The 20,751-nt window shown below is 60.3% G+C and overlaps 1 protein-coding gene and 1 pseudogene across 1 annotated transcript; one reads left to right on the forward strand and one right to left on the reverse strand.

The window, feature by feature from the left end:
* Positions 1–8,608: 8,608 nt before the first annotated feature.
* Positions 8,609–12,452, reverse strand: LOC123810980 (annotated as a pseudogene).
* A 161-nt stretch (positions 12,453–12,613) lies between these two features.
* Positions 12,614–15,477, forward strand: OSM (oncostatin M). The gene is made up of 3 exons (XM_045826859.1): positions 12,614–12,757; positions 14,136–14,269; positions 14,857–15,477. The coding sequence occupies exons 1-3, from the start codon at positions 12,724–12,726 to the stop codon at positions 15,397–15,399; spliced, it is 711 nt and encodes a 236-aa protein (XP_045682815.1). The 5' UTR covers positions 12,614–12,723; the 3' UTR covers positions 15,400–15,477.
* The last annotated feature ends 5,274 nt before the right edge of the window (positions 15,478–20,751 follow it).

The following is a 20,751-nucleotide window of genomic DNA, read 5'->3' on the forward strand; positions in this document are numbered from 1 at the left end:
GTGGGTAAGGTCTCCCAGACCCTCCTGCCTGGGGACCCCCCAGCTTTCTCTGCCCCCTCAGGGACGGCTCACCTATTGCAAAACCGCCTCAAGGGGGACCTAAGAGCACCTTTCTTCCAGGCTGCCGCCTGCTTTCTTCTGGACCACGCCTGAGTCTGGCTGGCCCCCACAGGAGTCCCTGCTGGCCCAGAGATCAGTCCGCTCTTGCCCCCACAGGTCTCCTGGCACAGTGGTGGAAGGGGGCCAGCCAGAGCAGGGACTTGGGAGTCTGCCCAGTGGTCTTTCCCCACCAGGAGGGCGGGACGGGGGCCTGGAGGCCTCCTGGAGCCCGCTCCCCTGTCAGCTACCCGCCTGGGCTGGGGGCTCAGTCAGTACATCTGGGCCTGAGCTTCCTGTCGTAGAGGGGCCGCCTCTCCCCCCCGGTGAGGCTGGGATTCCGCTGCGGCCTGATGGGGCCCCACAGATGCAGCGCGGAGGTTATCAGGTGCCCTCAGCCCAGACCCGCCCGCACTCAGGAAGGGAAGAAGGGTGTGACTTCGTCGAAGCTCGGAGCTTGCGGTGGCTCCCCAGAAAAGTCGGAGCGGGGCCGGGCCTCTGGCAGTGCGCCCGCCCTGACCCCGGGGACCTGGGGACCCACAGATCAGAGGAGCTGAGAGCGCATCCTGGCCCGGTGAGTGAGCAGCCAGGGACCCTGGGGCTAGCCATTTACCCTTGGCCTCAGTTTCCCCTTGTGCGTGGAGACCTAGGAGTCCGCTCCTTTAGGACCGTGTGCCCTGTGGCCCTGGGCAGGGGGCGTTTCTTTGTGATCTTTTGTGGGGGGAGGGGTCCCATTCTTCCTGAAGGGCCCGTCTTGGACCCTGGCTGGCTTGGGGATGAGGTGGGGGTTTAGAACCAGAATTCTTGACCTGAGGCTGGAGAGCTCCTGGCCGCACATTTGGTCTGAGGGGCCTCTCCGTCCATCTGTGTCCCTCTGAGTCCTGCTCGATTTGAGTGTTTCTGTCTTCGTGGTTTTCCAAGCGCCTCGGGCCTCACCCAGTCCCTCAGACCCCACAACGGTGAGTTCTTAGGGCTGCCCACGGGACTGCCCACGGGAGTAAGGGGGCTACAGGCGTACCCAGTCAGGTATACGGGGCGTACTCAGGCACGTCAGGCTTAGAGGTCAGCGTCCCCACGTGTGTCACTCACATGGGTCCAGGCGGATACTTCTTAGCTCCCAGGGTATCCTTGCAGGCCACTGGGCCAGCTCTTGACCTGCAGTGAATTACACAGAGGGAGACCCAGCCCCACCGGGGTCCGGCATACAGGGCTTGGGAAGTACCTGGGGCATGTGACCCTGGACCGCACCCACTGCTGATGCTCTGAGTGTTGTCATCAGACAGGCCGTGGGCTGTCCCAGGCTGAGGGGGTGGCTCACGGAACCTCATCCTTGTTCCGCCCGTGCCCTGTGGCGGGGGAGGGTTTAGGACAAAGAAGTCAGTCTGGTCATCCCAGGCCTGGGGTTGAGCTCAGCTTGGGTCAGTCATGCCCCGGGCTGGGGACGCGTGCTGACATGCAGCCCCTGTCCCTGTCCTCCTGCCCTGGAAGCCCCAGTCCACCTACCCGCATCAGCACAGCCACCCCAGGTGCAGGGCTCAGTGCCCCAGCCCGGAGCCCGAGTGCTTGTCATCATGAAGACGACAGCCTGGGCCTGGGAGGGCCCTGCCCACGGCCCCTCGTTGAGTGGGAAGGTGCTCACAGCCCTCCGACCGCCAGCCGGGTGTCCGGCATCTGCAGGGAGGATGTGGACCTGGGCGGGGGGGTTCTTGGGTGGGTGGGGACGGGACACGGGGAAACCTCAGGCGGGAAGAGTCAGCACAGCTCATTTCCACCCTTGCCGATGTTCACGCCTAGACAGAGGAAGTGACCTCTTGAGTCCTCCCTGAAGATATTTAAGCAGAAATTCGGGGTGTAAAGTCCTCACTGCCACCCCTGCCAGGCAGGTCCATGTGGTCCCAGGCTTGCCAAGTTGCTGCAGAGCTGGATTCTCGGTTCCGTGTGCAGGGGAGTATAGTGTCATGTCCCACCAGGCCCCGGGATTCTACCGGGTGGGAAGGGCTGAGCGGGAGCCAGGAGGGGAAGCCCAGTCTGCAGCTAGCTTCCCACGTCCCTGTGTGTGTGGGGGGGGGGGGGGGGGGGGGACTCCATTAATTCATGTATTCAACACGTGCTCTTTGTGCCCCTCAACACGGGGTAATGAGCGCAGAGAGGTGAAGTCACTCACCCAAGCTCACACAGCTGGGCATGGCAGGAACAGAATTCCAAAACAAGGAGCCTGGGGAGGTTCCCTGGAGGAAGGGACACTTTAGTTGAACCCGGAGGGATGAGGCGATTTAGTAAGATCCCTCGCAACCCCAGCTGTCTGCGTTGGTGGCTGGGTGTCTGCTGCCGGTGGCAACCAGTGCGTGGGCAGGCACGCGAGGCCTGGCCCTGGCTCCTCCCTGACCTTGGCCCTGGCCGGATGGATGTGTTGAGCAATGGCTGTGATTTGTGTCTCACTTTCCCAGGGCAGCCTGTGCTGGGGTTCCAGAGCCTGGGCTGTCTCACATGGGGCTGCCCGGAGCTTCCTCCCAGGGTGTGGTTTGTGGCAAGTGGACGCGCAGGCTGCGTGGGTGTGATGTGCAGGGCTGTGTCTGCAGTCAGCACAGGACTCCGTGCACATCCGTGTGGGCCAGCCTTCCGGCGGCAAGCGTGTGCATGTTCACCTGCACATGTGCCTAAGGGTCAGTATGTCCCGGCGTGTGGAGTCTGCACGTCTGTGGCTGTGTGTGCCTCTGACTGGACGAGCATCAGCTGTGTGCCCGCTGTCACTGCATTCGTCCTGAGTGTGTGTGGCTGCAGTGGGCGTCTGTACCTGTGTGTATATGTGAGCATGTGTGGTACACGTTTCTGTGTGTCTACTCCTGACTGTGGTTGGCAAGTTTTTATCATGTCCCTGCGTGTGCGCACACACATATGCACACACGAGGGCATGTGTAACCGCCTGTCTGCTTTCCTTGCCTGGAGCCACAGCCCCTCAGGCCTTCCTGCCTCTCCCCGGTCCCAGAAGGCCCAGCTCCCTGCAGTCTTGGGGGCAGTGGTGGGCTGTGCTGGGCCTGCTCTCCATCCCTCCCCCACCCCTCCCCCCCTCATCCCTCACCGCCTCAGCCACCTCCTCCCTGGCCTCCCTCCTGCCTATCTGCCTACTCCCGCTCTGTCCCTTCTCCTCTCCTCTGTCTGCAGCCGGATGCAAGCCTGGCTCTGCTTTCTGCCCACTTTGCATGAGCCCATTAACCTGGGCCCTGCAGAGTGACACTCTCCCTTCTCAGGGCCCTGATTCAGCCCACAGTTGGCCTCGCCTGCGCTGCTGCCCCAGACTTCCCGCTGGTCTCCCTGCGTCGGTCTCCCTCTCGTCTGGCTGTGCAAACACACCCCCCTTCCCTCCCACACACACAACCCTGGCATGTCCCCTCTCTCCCTGATCACCAGCCTCCAGCGGCCCCCTCCTCAGCAAGTCTGCCTTTGAGCCACCCCCTCCCCAAAAGCCTGCGCCAGCTCTCCTGCTGCCAGCGCCTCGCCCTAGACGTGCTCTCGCCCAGAGCCAGGAGCCTCCCCACCCCTGGCAGCTGCAGGCCTTGGTCTTTCCGCTGCAGTGAGTACTTTCCAAGTTAACCCAGGAGCCGTGGGACAGGTGCTCACTGGCAGTCACACTGGACGGGCTGCGGGAGGCCCTCTGACTCTCTCCTGCCCCCTTATAGCCGCCTGCTTTTGAGCCCCTTGGTTTTCCTGGGGTGGCTGTGTGTTTAAGCTCTGCCTTCAAAAAAAAGGTTTTCTGATTCGGGTGTAAGTCACACATAATATAAAATGCAGCATTTCAAAGTGACTGACTCAGTGGCATTTCATGCACTCACAGTGTTGTATGAACATCACCTCTAGTTTCAAAACATTTTCATTAACCGCCCCCCCACCCCCCGCAAGGAAATCCCACATCCATGGGCTATCCCTCCCCACCCCTCCTTCCCCGGCCCCTGGTAACAACCAGTCTGCATTGTCTGCATGGATTTCCCTCTTCCTGGCGTTTCATATAAATGGGATCATACAATAATTGACTGTTGACGTCTAGCCTTTTTCACTCAACATAATGTTGAGGTGCACCCAGGTGGCGGCGTGTGTCAGCGCTTCGCTCCTGTTCACGGCTTAGTAATATTCCACAGTATAGACACCTCACTTTTTAACCCTTATCCATCGATGGACATGGGGCTTCTCACCTTTTGCCTTCTTGACTGTGGGGTGCCCAGCATTTGCTTTTAATGGCACACTGTCTGCTTCTCTTCCTCGCACACTCGGTCTGTGGACAGGGCGCCCCGGGCCCTTGCCCCTGGAGTGGCCACTGGTAGTCTCCTGGACAGAACGGGCTTTGATGGTCTTCCCCATCCCCAAAAGGAGCTGCAGGATTTGTTTTTGTTTTTGTTTTTTTCAGATCAAGACAGATGCCCAGGGGTTCCTTGATGTCTCCATGACAACAAGAGCAGGGAGAAAGCAGGTCTCTCCGGCACCTGTCCCTGGTCATTTTCTCTAGGCCTGCAAGTGAGTCCCACCTCTGTGTCCCAGGGTCCCCTTGGGACCAGGGCTGTCATCTGCAGACAGCCGCATGGCGACCTGTGCTCGCTCCCCCCGTCTGTTGCCACTTGTCTTCCTTGTTGAGCAGAGGTCCCGAGCTTCGGCCGCGCTCGCTGCGCCGTGCAGCTGGTACCCAGAACGGGCTCCCAGCCCATCCCACTTCCTCCCTCGGTGCCCTCAGCCCCTCCTACCCTATCCTCACACTGTGGCTGAACTCAGGACTCCCCCTGTGAGTGCTGAGAAACCAGTCCAACCAGCAGAAAAGAAACTGCCATCACGTCCTGTGTAGCTGGGACTACATAGGACGGGCCGGGCTCCGAGCAGGGACTGGAGGCTCTGGGAAATGGCTCAGTGTCCCTGGTGGCACCAGCCACGTTCTCTCCTTGCCTGCCGAGCAGGACCCGACCCCTGCCCGCTGGTGTCGGGAAGGTGGCTTTCCAAAGCAAGGGACCCATGAGATCCTGGCTCAGAAACGCCAGGTGCGTGAGAGAGGCCCGTCTCCTGGGTCTGACGTAGCCCTGGGAGAGGGTTCTGGGTGATCATGTTCAGCTCACAGTTGCACTGCTGGCCCCTAGGGTACCACCAAGGCCAGGCCGGGGGGCGTCCACCTCCTGTGGCCTGGGGCCAGAAACCAGCGGCTTGACAAATGGGTCTCCAGGTCCACCCACATGTTGTGCGTTGGCCTGTGTGTCTGTTCACCATTCAGAACCTGGATGTCAAAACACGTTCATGGTCATTCCGCTCACCTGTAAGCTCTGTCTTTCTTCCCGATCTATCCCTTGCGCCAAGGCTGGTGCCCACACATGCGGTGAGTCACTTAAATGCAGGTTGAACGACAGACTCAAAAGCACCTGTGATTTGTCTGGTTTTCAAAACGTAGGGTTGTCCCTGCACGTGAGCCTGGCCCCTCTCTGTGGGGCAGTCAGGTGGCACTTACGTTGGGTTTGCTCTGGTGTGAATTCTTTAAAGGAAGCCGGGGAAATGACTTCACTTTTCATTTTTCAGTTCATTTCCCAGGAAAATGTTGACATCTGCAGTGAGTGAGAGAATAGATTTCGAACTGGTTTTAGAAAAGTTTTCACACAGGAAAAAGTCAGCGTCTTTGGCATCGAGGCTTCCCCAAAAGATCATGTGCTTTGGTGTGCTGTGAGGGACGCGATTCTGCTGTCCTCGGGGAGAGGCGGCCGCAGAGGGCGTGGCGGAGGCTCCAGGCGACCCCGCTCCTGCCTGGCAGCGAGGTGGGTCCCCTGAGGGGGCCTGGCCTCGGCGGCACTCGATGTGGGGCGGGGTCACGTCTGGGTCCTGCAGCCTGAAGGCTGCAGATGGCCTTCCCGGGGCTTCTGCAGGTGACCGCACACCTACGACCACGCCTTCGTCCGCTCACTCAGGATTCAGTGGGCACTCACTACTTTCAGGGCTGTGGGTGTGCTCCAGAGAAGGGTGCTGGGGAGTCACCACACAGCCCACACCCCCGGAGCTTAGTTTGCCCGAGGAGACCACCCCACAGTTGCAAAACTTCACAGCTCTAAAGAGGGCTACCAAGGGGTAACGTGGTGCCGTGTACCTTCAGAGGTACAACTCGGAAGAGCTACCAAGGGGTAACGTGGTACTCTGGAAGGGTCGGGGGAGCAGGGGCCGGAGCCCGCCTGGGGTGGAGGGGGATGAGGGAGGGCTCTCCCGAAGAGGCGAAGCTTGGACTGGACTTCGATGTCCAGGTGGCAGTTGAGTAGGCGGAGTGTCCCGGCAGTGGGCAGTGGGGGCCGCCTGTGCAAGGGCCCTGGGCTGAGGACTGGGCTCCCCTGAGCCCTGAGGGACTGAAGAGGGGCAGGAGGATGGCAGGCTGCCGAGGTGGGGGAGGCTGAGGCGACGGGCAGGGCCTGGCGGCCGTGGCAGTGACTTGGGCTTTTCCCGAGTGGCGATGGGGAGCCGGGGCAGTGGGACGAGGCCGTGTTGCACAGGCCCCTCCAGAGGGGCCGCGACAGCAGCAAAGCTATTTTGCAAATAACTCCGTGTCCCCCTCCTTCCTCACCTTCCTCCTTCTCTGGTCATTTCTGGCCATACCTGCTGTTCTCTGACCTTGCCCTGCAGGGTCTTGGTTGCGCGTGGCTTTATGCAGTCACCTGCACCCGCGGAATTATGGCATCTCTTTTTCTGCATTCTGCATTCAAGGACAGTGCCGCCTTTCAAGACCTGCACAAATATGACTTCCTCAGCCACGGCCTCCTCCTTGCCCTGGAAGCCCCCCGCCCCACACCAGGGAGTGGGTCTCCTGTCTCCCCGCCGTGAGAGCCCTTTGTACCCCTTCCAGCTGAGCCTTTGCTCGCTCCCAGCTGTGTGACCTTCTGCCAAGTGCCCCACCTCGCAGGCCTCAGTTTCCCCATCTAGCAGACAGACACAATGATTTCTGCCTCCAAATGTGCTTGTGAGGAGTCAGGGAGCTCGCCCGTGTGAAATGCTCGGGACCAGGCCCGGCGTGCAGAAAAACCCCAGGAACACACGATTGTCACCACTGGGCACACAACAGGGCACCGAACCATTTATGGCAAGACTGTGATGTTTCAAAACACGCAGTGTATGTTGTCATTGTGAGAAAAGGCAGGGCTCGCTGGACTTCCTGATCCCCGGTCGGTGCTGGGGGTTGTTTTATTTACAGTTACTTCTCCGTGCTTAGGGCCACTACGGGACCCCGCCCGGCTCTGCAGGGTGGTGAGCTCTCTGTGGTCATCTTGCCTGTCCCCTCACCTCACAGAGGCCCTGGGCTCAGAGAGGGTGGCCGGGTGGAGGTGGGGGTGGTTACAGGCCAGGCCGAGAGTAGGCAGCAGGGCAGGCCCCTTGTCCCCCGGTCACTCACCTCACAGGAGATGTGTTGGCCCCCATGTGCCGCCTTCTCCTTGGCGTGCGGGGGGCCCCGTCTAGGTGTGGGGGAAGGCAGACACTAAGAGGTTCCTACACAGAAGTGAGTTCTCTCTTTCCTCGGCTGCACTTCCCTGAATGGGCGTCTGGGCTCCTTGGAAGGGGGATCAGCCATCTATTTGGGGGGGTCGCTGGGAGCAGAGGGGACGTGCCTCCTTGCCCCTGTGGATGCTCCAGGTTCCCGAAGGGCTATGTCGCAGTTCGGGAGCCAAAGGATCCCCCGGCCCAGGATGACCTCGCTGACCTCATGGGTAGAGTCTTGCTCACCCCAGGTTTATGCAACAGCGTCTTTCCCAACCGTCCTCAAAGCCACCCTGTGACATAAGCAAACGTGAGCCTCCCCCCGCCCCAGCGGCTGGCGGGTGAGAGTTTATCAAGCGCCTGCTGAGGGCCAGGTGCTTCCGAGCACGATCTCGCTGAGCCGCGCTGACCGCCCTGCAAGGCAGCGTGTGCCACTGAGGTTTTCAAGAATGGAGATACAATGCACATGCACGTACCACCACATGTGTCATTTTCACAGTGCATGGGCAGTGGTTTTCCATGTAGGCACAAGACTGGGCAGCCATCGACACCACCTAATTCAAAACCCCAGGAGAAACCCTGTACCCGTTAGCTGTCAGCCTCACCCCCAGGCCACCGGCCCCCTCCCCTGGAAACCACGACCTGCCTCCTGTCTCTGCGGATGGGCTGCTCTGGACATTCCCTACGAAGAGACTCATAGGACACGTGGCCTTTTGTGAACGACCTCTTTCACTTAGCACGATGTTTGCAAGGTTCGTCTGCTTTGTGGTGGGTACATACCTCACTTCGGTTTGTGGCTGAATGATAGTGTATTGTAGGGAGAGACTAGTGTAATTTTTTAAGAAGGGAGGGAGACAGAGAGAGAGAGAAACATGGATGCACCAGAGAAACATCGGTCAGTTTCCTCTCGCACGCCCCCAACCCAGGACCCAGCCCGAAACCCAGGCACATGCCCTGACGGGGAATCCAATCAGTGACCCCTCGCTTTGCAGGAGGACGCCCAACCCACTGAGTCATACCAGTCGGGGCTGGACCACAATTTTTTAATCCATTTTCTGTTGCTGGACATGTGGGTTGCTCCCACTTTAGGGCCATTGCAAATAAATGCTGCTACGAACATTTGCGTGCAAGTTTTTGTGTAAACATGCGTTTTCCATTCTCTTGGTATGCAGCTGGGTATGGAACAGCTGGGTGTCTGACATCTCTGTGTTTAACCCTTTGAGGAACAGCCAGACTCGCCTCCAGAGTGATGCGCACTGCACACTCACACCTGCAGTGTGCCAGGGCTCAGATTTCTGCACATCCTCTCCCGCGCCTGCCACTGTCTGTCTGTGATTACAGCCGCCCTGGTGGGTGTGAAGTGGCACCTTGGTGTGGTTTTGATCTGCATTTCCTTTTTGGCTAAGGATGATGTTGAACATCTTTTCATGCACTTATTGACCATTTGTCTCGTATGGAGAAATGTCTATTCAAACCCTTTGCCCATTTTTGTTTTTGGGTTTGTTTTTTTTAAGTATAATTTTCATTTTATGTTTTCCCAGAAGACTTTTCTTCAGTCCTTAAGGACGTAGCTCTTTATGTGGGCTTTGGCGGAGCTTGTGGGGCAGCGCCATGGGTCTGTGCTGGGGTGGGGGTGTTCGGTCCTCCCGGGCCTCGTGGGGACGATTGCTGACCCCCTCGCTGTGGACGGTGCAGCTCACATGGGGGCGTGGTTTCGGTCCAGCCTGGGGAGCACACAGGCCTCAAAGACACTCACTTCGGAAACGCACCCAACAGCTGCGGCCTCTACTGTGTTTCAAGTGACGTTGCCACGGCCTTGCCCTTGGGCACGTGTCCGTGGTAGCTGGCTCAGTGAATGGGCTGCCCGTGGCTGCGGCATTTTTTGGCAAGAGAGTCGTTCCTTCTTTTCTTGGTCATCTTGGAAGCAAGGGCCCGAGAGAGGCGCCTTTGTCCATTTTTGAATTGCGTTGTTTGCCTCTCGATTGTCAGTCGTGTCACTGTCGTCTGCAGAGGGGAAACAGGCGGAGAGGAGGTGCGCCTGGGTCAAGAACACCAGGCCTGCATGCAGGTGGATTGGCCTCCGCCTCCCACCCAGCAGGCCGGGGGCCACTGCCTCCCCCCTGCACCCCCTTTTATGAGGGGAGTGGCCTGCAATTCCTCCCCGCCCCCCAGGCCACCCCGGGTTCTGCCCTTGCAGAGGGTGCGCCAGGGAGCAGAGTTCTGAGGAACCTGGCCGGCCCGCTCTTCCCCTCCAGATCACGCGGAACTGGCTGACACGGCCCTGGAAGCGGGGAGAGCTCGGGTCCTGTGGTCAGGGAGCCTATTTATACTAACTGGGCCGTGTCGCAAGCTTTTCCTGCTGGCGACAGGGACGTCACTGGGTGCTGACCTCACCAGAAGTGCTGACGCATCTTTCCTTCATGCTTCACTCGGATGGGCAGCCGGGCCTCCCCACCTCGGGGCCACTCTGTGTCCTCCTGCTCGTCGCTGCCCCCTCCCACCCAGCTCTGGAATCTCCCCCAGTGTCCTTTCTTCCTGTAGCCCTGCACCACGCCCTCTTCTTGTAAGCCGTGGCGGGCTGAATGGTGTCCCCCTAACCCATACACTGGTTGAAGTCCAAACCTCTGGTACCTCAGAATGTGAATGTGTGTGGAGGTGGCGCCTGATTAAGGTAACATGAGGTCACGGGGGGACCCTCACGTCATAAGACTGAGGACCTTGTAAGAAGAGGAGATTAGGACACAGACACACACACAGACCCAGGAAGGATCGTGTGAGGAGACGACGGGAGGGCGGCCGTGTGCGAATCAAGGAGAGAGGCCGCAGGACAGAGTCGACCTTGCTGACACCTTGACCTCAGACTCCCAGCTCCAAGGCTGTGAGGACATACCTTTCTAGGACATGAGCCTCCCAGCCTGCGGGGTTGGCTACGGGGTTGGCCTGAGCAGAACAAGGCAGGAGCCCTTCCTGCCGCTGGCAGCCCAGGCCCCTGGGGCTCGCGCAGGCGCTGCTCCGAGCCCGGTCTTTTGGATTCCACGGCCCTGGCTGGTTGGACGCCCTGCTTCTCTTCAATGTGACCACGCATAGTGACCTCAGGCAGTGACCTCACGTCGCTGCGCCTGAGAGGCTTCTGTAAACTGGAGAGAGGATTGGTCTCCCTGGACCAGGGGGAAGGGGGAAGGATGGAAAGTCTCGGCTGTCCCCCAGAGGTGGGGGTTGGTCAGCGGTGGCCGAGAGGGGCTAGAAGCTCTCTGACCAGACCCGGCCCTGGAGCCAGGCCCCGGGCTTCTCCGATTTCCAATTTCCTCGTTCAAGGGAGCCGAACGCCCCTGCCCACCGGCCGCTCCCTCTCTCACTGGGCGGTTGCAAAATGAGATCGGGGATGTGAAACGAAGAAGGACCCCGGCTTGGCATGGGCGCAGGAAGCAGCCTTGCGGGGGTGGGCACAGAAATGAGGAATTTGGTGGCAGCAACATTCTCAGGAGGAGAATCCAGAACTGGCCCTCAGGCGATGGTGGGGTGAGTGGGCATGGTGCAATGAGCGCCCTGCGGGGGTGCCAGGGAGCGGGCAGGGGCTGCAGGGCCGCCCGCGGGGCCTGGGAGTGGTTGTGTGCACTGCTGGGCTATCAGCACCTGATCGTGGCTGACACAGAGCAGGGGATTGACTGTCAGATGAAGAAAGGATCAACGACGGTCGTCTCTACAGAGGGGAGACAGATGGGAACTGCTTTGGGGGTCAGAATGGGTGCTAGGTGGGGACAGACGGGAGAGCGTCAGCCCTGGCCACCTGCACCCCGCCCCCCCACTGGGGGCCCACCCTGGCTTCCCAGCCTTCTGACGCCCTCTTCCCTTCAAGGCTCCTGAGGGTGCCGGCCAGTGACCTCCTTCCAGGCCTGGCAAACACGCGGGGCCCTCCAGTCACGGCCCACAGGCCTGTGCCAGCCCCTCTACCTTCTTGTCTGCCTCACCTGGGCCTCAGTTTACCACGGTGAAGTAGCTGGCCGGCCGGTGAGGCCTTGCCTCCAGGGCCCCTCCATTCCGAAGTTGACAAGCCTGTGAGACACAGAGGACCAGCCCATGATCACTATCTTTCAGAGAAAGTGAAACCTGATCCCCAACCGTCACCGCGGCGACTCCCCCTCCCCGGTTTCCCCTCTGAGCTCATCGCTTCCCCATCTCCTCCACCCCCCACCCCACGACAGCCCCCCCACCCGCCAGTACTTGGAATTAGACTTTCATCTTTCCTTTTTCCTTCAAAGAACTTTTGCCTTTTATGTCCATGACGGCAGCAGCCCTGTGAGGTGGGCTGGGAAACGCTTTTCAAATCCTCATTTTACAGGTGGGGCCCCGAGGCCCAGAGAGGTGAATCAAGCTGCCTCAGGTCATGTAGTAGCGAGTCAGTGGGCTCGGTCCACCTGCTCCAGTGCCCGGCTCCCCCTGGGGGACCTGTCTGCGGGGAAAGGGCCGGCCGCTGCAGTGGGCCTGGGCTGGGACGGGGCCTGCTCGGGGGAAGGAGGCAGCCAGGAGCCCCGCTGGGGGTGTGGAGGTCCTGGGGCCAGAACCACAATCTCGGGGCTGCCAGCCTGGGTCTGGCTCTGTGCCCAGAGCCCGGTGGTTTCCGCTCACAGATGTCCCAACAGCCCCGGCAGGAGGGCGGGAAGGGTGCTCAAGAAGGAAGATGTCTTGCTCCCCTCGGCCCCAAACCACACTGGCCTGCGCCCCGTGAGGCCGACGGCTGCTGGGCCGAGACTGGCCCTCGGGCAGCCAAGGGGCCCGGCTGGCAGGCTTCCCCTCTGTCCCAGGCCCGGCACCTTGCGGATGGCGTGGACCCCCTTGCTCCTCGTTCGCCCCAGGAAGGCTGAGGCTGCAGTTTGCATCACCCTTGGGCGTGGGGCTGACCTCGAAGAACGAATTCGAAGAAAACGGGAGGAGGAGCAGGCATGCCACTGTGCCCAGCACCCATTGGCTCGTGGAAACTTTGGTTTTTGGGGTCATGTTCCCAGAAGGCCTGCCCTCCCCCCTCCCCCTCCCCACCCACCTCACGAGGTGTTGGCCAATCGCTCTGGCAGGCAATAAAGTGGCTGTCAGCCCGCAGGACTCCCAGCCTGGAGGTGTCATCCCCAGCAGGCACAGGCCAGAGCTTGGACACCCAGCATGTGGGCACAGCACACGAGGAGGGCGCTACTCAGTAAGTACTTCCTTCCTCCCCACCAGCACCTGCTTTCTCTGAACCATGGGTGCCGGCGGGAAGCAGGGGTACCTTCTGTCCTGGGGGAGCTGGGGAGACCAGGCACTGGCCAGGAGGATGCTGAAATGGAAAGAGAGCCAGGAGGTCAGGCAAAGAGAGGGCTCCACTGAGAACACAGCATCTTCACAGGGTGGAGAAGGGGTATCCCAGGAGGGCTTCCAGGGGGAGGCAACGTAAAGGCAACTCAAGGAGCCAGGGAGTAAGGGAAGGGCACGAATTAGGAGAGGGGCTGGGGCAGCAGGGGGAGGTGGGAGCTGGGCAGTGTAGAGGAGGAAGCTGCAGAAGCTGAGCAGAAAAATGGTGCAGTGTCTGGAGGGGCCTCCTTCTTGCCTTGATTTGCAGGGTCTGGGATGAACAGACCCAGTCAGCCAGGCCCAGGGGCTCTGGAGCCCACACAATCACACAGCACACATAGCCACACCCACAGGGTGACACACACACCGAGCCATGTGACATCATCCAGAGCCCTCAATCTCACCAACCTGGGAGCCCCCTCATGCAGCCCGGGATGGGCCACAGCTGCTCCCTTGAGCCTCACACAGACCTGGCGGATGCCCGCCAGACAGACACCCTGGTCCCACCTGCACAGTCGGCAGATCCCTGGGGAGGTGGTGAGAGGTGCGCCGTGGTCGCTGTGCCTGGGTGCCCAGCCCCTCCGCCCTCCCCAGCAGCGTCTTCCCCAAGGGGCCGGATGGTTCTTAGGAAGCGAGCATGGTGTCACTGCCTTCCGGGCCATTGCACCACAGGCCCCTTCCGACCACGTGGCTGCCGGTGGGTGGGGGGAGGCAGAGGAGCCGTAACTGAGCTCGGCCCCTCAGAGTGTTCTGCCAGGCCCTCAGCATCCCTGTGAGCCTGTCAGGAGTGGCCACTTATGGAGAGAGGAGGAGGCTCAAGGTTGGGGGAGTGGCTTGCCTTGCATAACTTGGGCAACCCTTCTTCAGCTCCGGTCCTGTGGCAGGGGGCCCTGTGGCAAGAGCTATCCCTAGCTGGAGGTCTTGCAGACAGCTGCCCACCTGGGCTGCCCCATGTCAGCTCCTGAGGTAGGTAGGCTTGACAGGCACAGGAGCTCCAACCAGGCCCCACGACCTGCTCCTAAAGGCCTACGTGGTGAATCGCTGTTTCAGGTGCTGGGCAGTAACTCACTGGATGGGTGTCAGTGGCCCCAGCAGGTGCTCCTGTGCACACAAAACACCCAGTCCCACCCCCCACAGCACGGAGGCTGGATGGCGGGCTGCACCCTCTGAGCACCCTCCCCCCAAAAGCTGACCTCCCAGGGCTTCCTTGCCAAGTCAGGTGACACCCCCTTTCTCTGCCCCAGGTCTGATCCTCAGACTCCTGTTTCTGAAGCCAGTGGCCACGGGCAGCTGCTCAGGCAATGGCCAAGAGCTCCTCGAGAAGCTCCAGCGTCAGGTGGACCTCATGCAAGACACCAGCCGGTTCCTGGACCACTATGTGAGCGCCCAGCCCCCGGGGCATCTGAGTCTCCGAGAACTTTGGGGTCAGGGCATGACTAAGCCCCAGAGAGGACTGGGCCCAACTCCCATTTGCTCAGCCCCAACTCAATACGGGGTGGGGGTGGAGAAACTGAGTCCCGATGTTATTCCAGGACCATGCCAAACATTCGAGGCCTAACCCTAGCTCCCCTAGCTCGGTGGCCCGGAGTGTGAACCCCGGTCACGTGACCCCATCCCTCTGTTTGTGCAGCGTGTTTAGTGCACCCCTATCGCAAGCCTTGCTCGGGGCTCCCGAGGTGCTGCAGTGAACAAAACAGTTTGCTCTCCTAAAGCTCACGGTCATCTTCCCACAGACACGCCCCACACCACAATTGCCACGTGTGTGGTCACCCCTGCAACCCTCTGACCCTGCCTGCAGTGACCAGGGTGTCCTCTCCCCTCTTGGGCCTTAGCATCTGGATCTGTACAATGGGCAGCTTAGACAGGGGCCGGACGCGATCAAGCATTTCAAGGCTGACCAGAGCAGGTGTGCCTGTGTGTGTATGGTGCGGGCTCCAGCACTAACCCCCCGATTCTCCCCCCCAGATCCGCATCCAAGGCCTTGACAAGTCTGGACTGAAAGAGCACTGCCAAGAGCGCCCCGGGGTCTTTCCTAGCGAGCAGGACCTGCAGGAGCTCAGCAGGAGGGACTTCCTGCGGACCCTCAACACCATACTTGGCCATGTCTTACCCAGACTGGTTACTTTCCAGAAGGACCACCCCAAAGTCGAGGACTTGGGGATGGTGACAAGGTATATCCGTGGGATCAGGGACAATATCCACTGCATGGACCAGCTGCTTCGAGGCTCCTCGGAGATGGCCAAACCCACTCGGGCCAGCCCGGGGACCTGGCCACCACACACGCCTGCCTCAGACGCCTTTCAGCGCAAGTTGGAGGGCTGCCGGTTCCTGCGCGGCTACCACCGCTTCATGCACTCCGTGGGCCAGGTCTTCCGCAAGTGGCGGGAGACCCCGAGCCGCAGGAGCCGGAGACACAGCCCCCAATGGGTTCTGCAGAGGGGGATTCACAGGATGCCACCCTCCATGAGGGGCAAGAGGCTCGTGCCCAGGGGGCAGCTGCCCCGGTAGCCTTAGGGACCCTGCAGCAGGTGAAGGATCAGCAGGTGCTCCTCAGGATGGTGCCACCTCAGGGTCTCCAGTCCTGCCTCCCACCTGTCAGAAGTGCACTTTAAGGGGTGAGAGCCAGGCGGGCTCCTCTACCCCCTCCCAGGTTGGGGGACAGGATCAGACCATCACGCCTCCCCAGCCGTGAGTTCCCCAGTCCCAGTGGGGTGACTGGGTCAGGCCACGCGGGGCCAACTTTCCATTGATTCAGGGGTCTGATGACACAGGCTGACTCACGGCCAGACTGACTGCCCCCCCTTCCCCCCGACTCTCCTCCCCGGAGGTCTGCCGGCCCTTCCTTCTCATGACTTGCAGAGCTGTTGCCCCCAGACTTCCTCCTTTCCATGGTGGCTTGCTTCCAAGGGGGAGGTCAGGGTCTGAGCTGGCCTCCTATGCCTCATCGCCAGCCTCAGACCAGACACCTGGACGTCTGGGTGACCTCACTTTAGGCAGCTATGACAGGGGCACAGTGTCATGTAAGAAGCACTGATCTGGGAGGTCCAAGGAAAGGGGCTCAGGTCCTGGCTTGGGCCCTAACTCACTGTGTGGCCTCAGGCAAGCCACTTAACCTCTCTGGACCTCAATTTTGCTTTTGTGAATCGAAGGGGTTGGGGGCCGTGCAAAGCCCTCTCTGCCTGTCAGCTGCTGGAACTCCATGACATAGGGTGGATTTCAAATTCTTTCCATAAATCGGGACATGTGGTGCAAATGGACAGGGGTGCAGACTGAGGTCTTTGCAGGAGACTTTCCAGTGTCTAGCCTGGTCTTGGGTTCTGGCTGCTGAGTGCTCCCCCTGGTGGTGGATCTTGGAATTTTCTCATGCTGAAACCATTGTCCATCTGAAGGGTTATGGGTCAATTCCTTGCAGGGACAGAATTAATTTATCAATTTTTATCAGTTTTTATCTGTTTTTTTTTAATTTATGAGGCTTATTTATGATGTATATTTAATGTTAATATTGTGCCAACATATATTTAAAACTTGCCTGGTTTCTAAAGCCCTTGTGTCTCTCTGTTGCTTTGTGGGGAAGGATTTGGGGTAGGCTGGCCTCTTGGAGAGGGGGTGGTCCCTAGGTGGCCAGGCCACAAGCGGCTACCATCTGAGCAGCTCCATCCCTCTGTCTGAGTCCCCGAGCGCTGGAGCTCCTTGCCTGTCCAGGGAGGGAAGTCTCATGCGCCACTCTGACTGTGGGGGCGTCTCAAACACAGACAAAGAGTTTGTTGTGTCTGAACAGGTTGCCCTTGAGACGATGCAGACCAGGGGCGCCCGGGGTTTGGGAGCACGAGGTGGGGGGGATGCAGGCTGGGGTGTCTGGCTTGCTCTGGCCCCTGTGGGTGTGTGGCTGGGGGCAGTGTGCTGATGTGTGTCACATGAAGCGAACAAGATAATAACAGATCCTGCCTCAGATGTGGCCTGTGACCTTGTTGTGTGCTTAAAGCGGCTTCCTGAAGAGCTGTAGGGGGGTGGGGATTCCATCTGGCCCCCCAGAAAACTGGGCTGCCTCCCAATGGCACCACCTCAGGAGGGGTACCTGTAGGCTGATGGATGATATGCTAAGGCAGATGCTACCAAGGAAGGGTTAATTTTTTTTTAAGATTTTTATTTATTTATTTTCAGAGAGGGAAGGGAGGGAGACAGAGAGAGAGAGAAACATCTATGTGCGGTTGCTGGGGGTCATGGCCTGCAACCCAGGCATGTACCCCTACTGGGAATCGAACCTGTGACACTTTGGTTCACGGCCTGCGCTCAATCCACTGAGCTATGCCAGCCAGGGCAGGAAGGGTTAATTTAATGGGAGCCCATGAACTTGACCTGGATCAGTCCCCGCCTAGTCCTACTTCCTGGGATTGGGGCCAAAGGTGGAAACAGGATTTGATAACAAAAGTGGAGGAGATCCCCATGTGGGACTCTCTCCCTCTCTCCAACAGATACGATCCACTTGCCAGATGAGAAGACTGAGGCTCAGAGAGTTGGAGTCACCTGCCCATGTCCTGGGGGCAGTTTGCTGCAGGCGAGCACATTTTGAATTCAGGTCTGTTAGGTGCCGGGGTGGGAGCGTCTTCCTGTTACCTGTCAGCCTCTGTAGCTCTGCTGACAGTTTCACGAGTCCCTGAGGGCACAGAGCTGCCAGGTGAGGGGCTGGCAGACAACAGACAAGCGAAAGTGCTAACAGGTGCATCCGAGGCGGCGGTGCCAGCTCGGCAAAAACAAAGCAGCGTGATGTAATAGAGAGTGTGAGAGCCAAGTGATGTGGGTGGTCAGCGTGGCATCCGAAAGAGGTGACATCCACTCTGCAGTCTAAAGGATACAGGTGCCTCCAGGTGGCACGGTTGGGGCAAAGGTTCTGAGCAGTCGAGGATCGGAGTTATCAGAAAGGCCCAGAGGGAATTATCTCGCTCCAGGTCACAGTTTCCCAGGTCACAGGGCAGGGCCTGGGCTACACAGCCCCCCACTCCAAACCAGCCGTCCTGCTGCGCAGCGAGCAGCGGCCCAAAGTGGTCCAGGCTATTTACTAAGGACCTGGTAAGCGTTCTCCACTGCCCCCCACTGGGCTCTCCCTTTTACTCGTGTTCCTTCCACGCTGGCCACCGTTGGGCGGGCTCTGTCCTCCTACGCTGCCTCTGCTTATGCCGTTCCCTCTGTCTGGAATGCTGTTCTCACGGTCTGGGCCCAGCAACTTGGTGATTTGTCCTCTCAAAACCGCCCCATCAGCAGGAGGGCATTTGCATTACCGTTCACTTCCCTCACTGGCCTGGGGCTGCAGAGCAGGAGACCACGCCTGCTGCTCTCTGCTGTGTCCAGCACCCAGCACGGCGCCTGCACTCAGCAGGGGCTCGGCGGAGAGCAAGGCAGAAGAGGACGTCAAAGCGCTGCGGAGCGTGCTGGGCAGTCTGGCTCAGAGAGGTGCTACCCAGGTGCTATCGACAGCAGATGGCCTCTTTTCTGCCCTGGCCCCGCAAAGGCTTGGGGGCTTCCCTCGGGCTGGGCTGCTGGGGAGCTGTGGGTGGGAGGTGGCAACTGGAAGCCAGGCACACTCAGGCTCTTGCAGCGGAAGGCGGGCTGGCGCTGTGGCAGGAGTGCTGCTGCCCACGGAGAGGGCATGCTGGTCTACGGAGGAAGAACTGGGAAGCCCAGGCTGGCCGTCCCCCACCTCTGGCTGGGCCCCTCCCAGCCCCCTGCTCTGAGGGTGAGCCGCAGGAGAGGGGTCTGGGGCTGGCTTAGAGCTGGAGCGGCACCCACCCCACAGAAAGCAGATCGAGGATCTCCAGGCTCTGGGGCTGGGGTCTCAGGGGTCTCACCGGTGAGGGTTCGTCACCGCCACACTGTCTCCCGATGAGACTACGGTGGCAGGTGTCCCCAGACTGCTGTTTCCAGCCTGGTTCTCGCCAAACCCAGATCCATAGACTCAGCTGCCAGGAACACCCATGGGCACCTCCAGGCCAAGCTCACACCCAGCCTCACACCTTTCCGCTTCCCGGATGCCCTCACTGAAGTTCCAGAACCCCAGCCCACTCCCTTCTCTTCCCGCGGCCCCTCCTCTCCTCTCCTCCCGCTGATCACAGAGCCCTACGCCCTGTCTCTGGCACATGACCTCTCTTCTCCCTATGGCCAGCCGGGTCCCAGCTCCCTGGACACGGTCTAAAATCTCACCCGCATGTCTCCTGTTCACGAACCTTCGATGACTCCCTCCTGTCCAACTGCCCGTGGCATCAATCCCCAAGTCCTCATCACCACACGCCAGGCCAACACCGCCGGCCCATCTCACACACTCAGCCGGCATCCTGACCGCCCCACTGCCTGCATTTCCCCCCCACCCCCCGAGGGTCTGCGCACATGTCCCCTCCTTCTTGACTGCCCGGATCCAGAGGGGGCTTGTGGGGCTTCCCTGGGCGGAGGGCAGCTTGCAGGGCGTCAGGTCCGGAGCCAGAACGACCCCTCTCTGATCGCCCTCGACCCACACAAACAGTACCCGCTGCTGTGAGACAGCAGTTCCCATGGGCCGCCTGCTGTGACGGGCAGCTGGGCAGGGTTCTAACAGTAGCTTTCGTGCCACGGAGTGTGTCGACCCCCGACGAGACACGTTTCCCTCGGAGTGGAGTTCTGCCACAGCAACGCTCTCCACCACGGCTCGCGAGAAGGGAAAGAGTGGCCCTGGGCCACGGGGGCGCCCACGCAGGCTGGGGAGACAGAGGAGTCCTCATGCGAACCTGCTGCTGAAGTCGACTCCACACCAGGTTTTCTGTTTCAAGCTTTCAGGGTGACAGTCATAGCCCCTTAGTCAATGCTGCCTCATGGGAAGTCCCCGGGACGGAGGGCCTGGAGGCCGGGAAACTGCAGGGGAAAGGCGGGAACGGGGTCCTGGCACGTACTGCCCACCTGCAAGTCAAGATCACGGCCCGCGAATGGCGGAGCCAGGTCTTTGGCCTCCATTCCCTGGTTGCCTTCGCTGCCACCAGTTCTAAGGTGATTTTCCCCCCTCTCCTCGTGGGATGAGAAAGTGCTTGAGTGTTAAACTGAAAGAGTTGAAACCCCAGCCCCCCTGCCCTTATGCCGTGTAACCTCCCAGACTGGGCCTCAGCTTCCCCCTCTGTACAAGGGCCTGACTCGGCCCCCTCCCGGGCTGGAGGCCGCGCCCACACGGCCCTGCAGCTGGACTGTCACAAGCTGCCACTGAGAAGGTGCATGAGCAACGTTCTCTGTTTTCTCTCTCTCCTTTTCTCTTTTCTTTGGTTTTCTTTTTTTCCAGCTCTTTGTCCCTGCTCCTGCAACCCCCCCGCCCCCACACCAGGCCCGGAACCAGAATTGTCCACAGAACCCCTTTCCCACGCTGAGGGAAGGGTCACAGTCCACAGTCAGAGTGGGGAGGCCCTTGGCAAGGCCAGCCCCACTCCCTGCTTCCTGGGGCGTCCCGAGGGCTGGGCTCGGGGAGGGGCGAAGGTCTCCCAGGGAGGGGGTTGGGCAGGTGGGGCCCTGCACTGTGGCGGAGGGCAGACCGGATGGGTCAGGTGGCTCCAGGGTTCTGAGGTGGGTGCCAGGGAAGGGAGCCGTGGCTTGGAATGGGACTGTATCCAGGGGGGTGGCTGCAGCCCTGTGACTCTTCTGGGGACAGGGACAAGGGAGCATGGCCCTGGTGCACACGGCCTGTGGCAGGTCTGAGTCAAAACACCTAAGGCCGACCCCGGCCGGTCATGCGGAGGGCTGCCCAGTCATCGCCTTATGCCGGCCTGGGTCACCCAGAAGGGCTGGGCACCGCCCAGTCGGCTGTGACTCAGGTCCTGGCAGCCTCGCCACAAGGCACCAGGAAGGGGCCTGAGG

The sequence above is a fragment of the Phyllostomus hastatus genome, unplaced genomic scaffold (assembly GCF_019186645.2).
Source record: "Phyllostomus hastatus isolate PE091 unplaced genomic scaffold, TTU_PhHast_1.1 phas_scaffold_760, whole genome shotgun sequence".
Classification (NCBI taxonomy): Eukaryota; Metazoa; Chordata; class Mammalia; order Chiroptera; family Phyllostomidae; genus Phyllostomus; species Phyllostomus hastatus.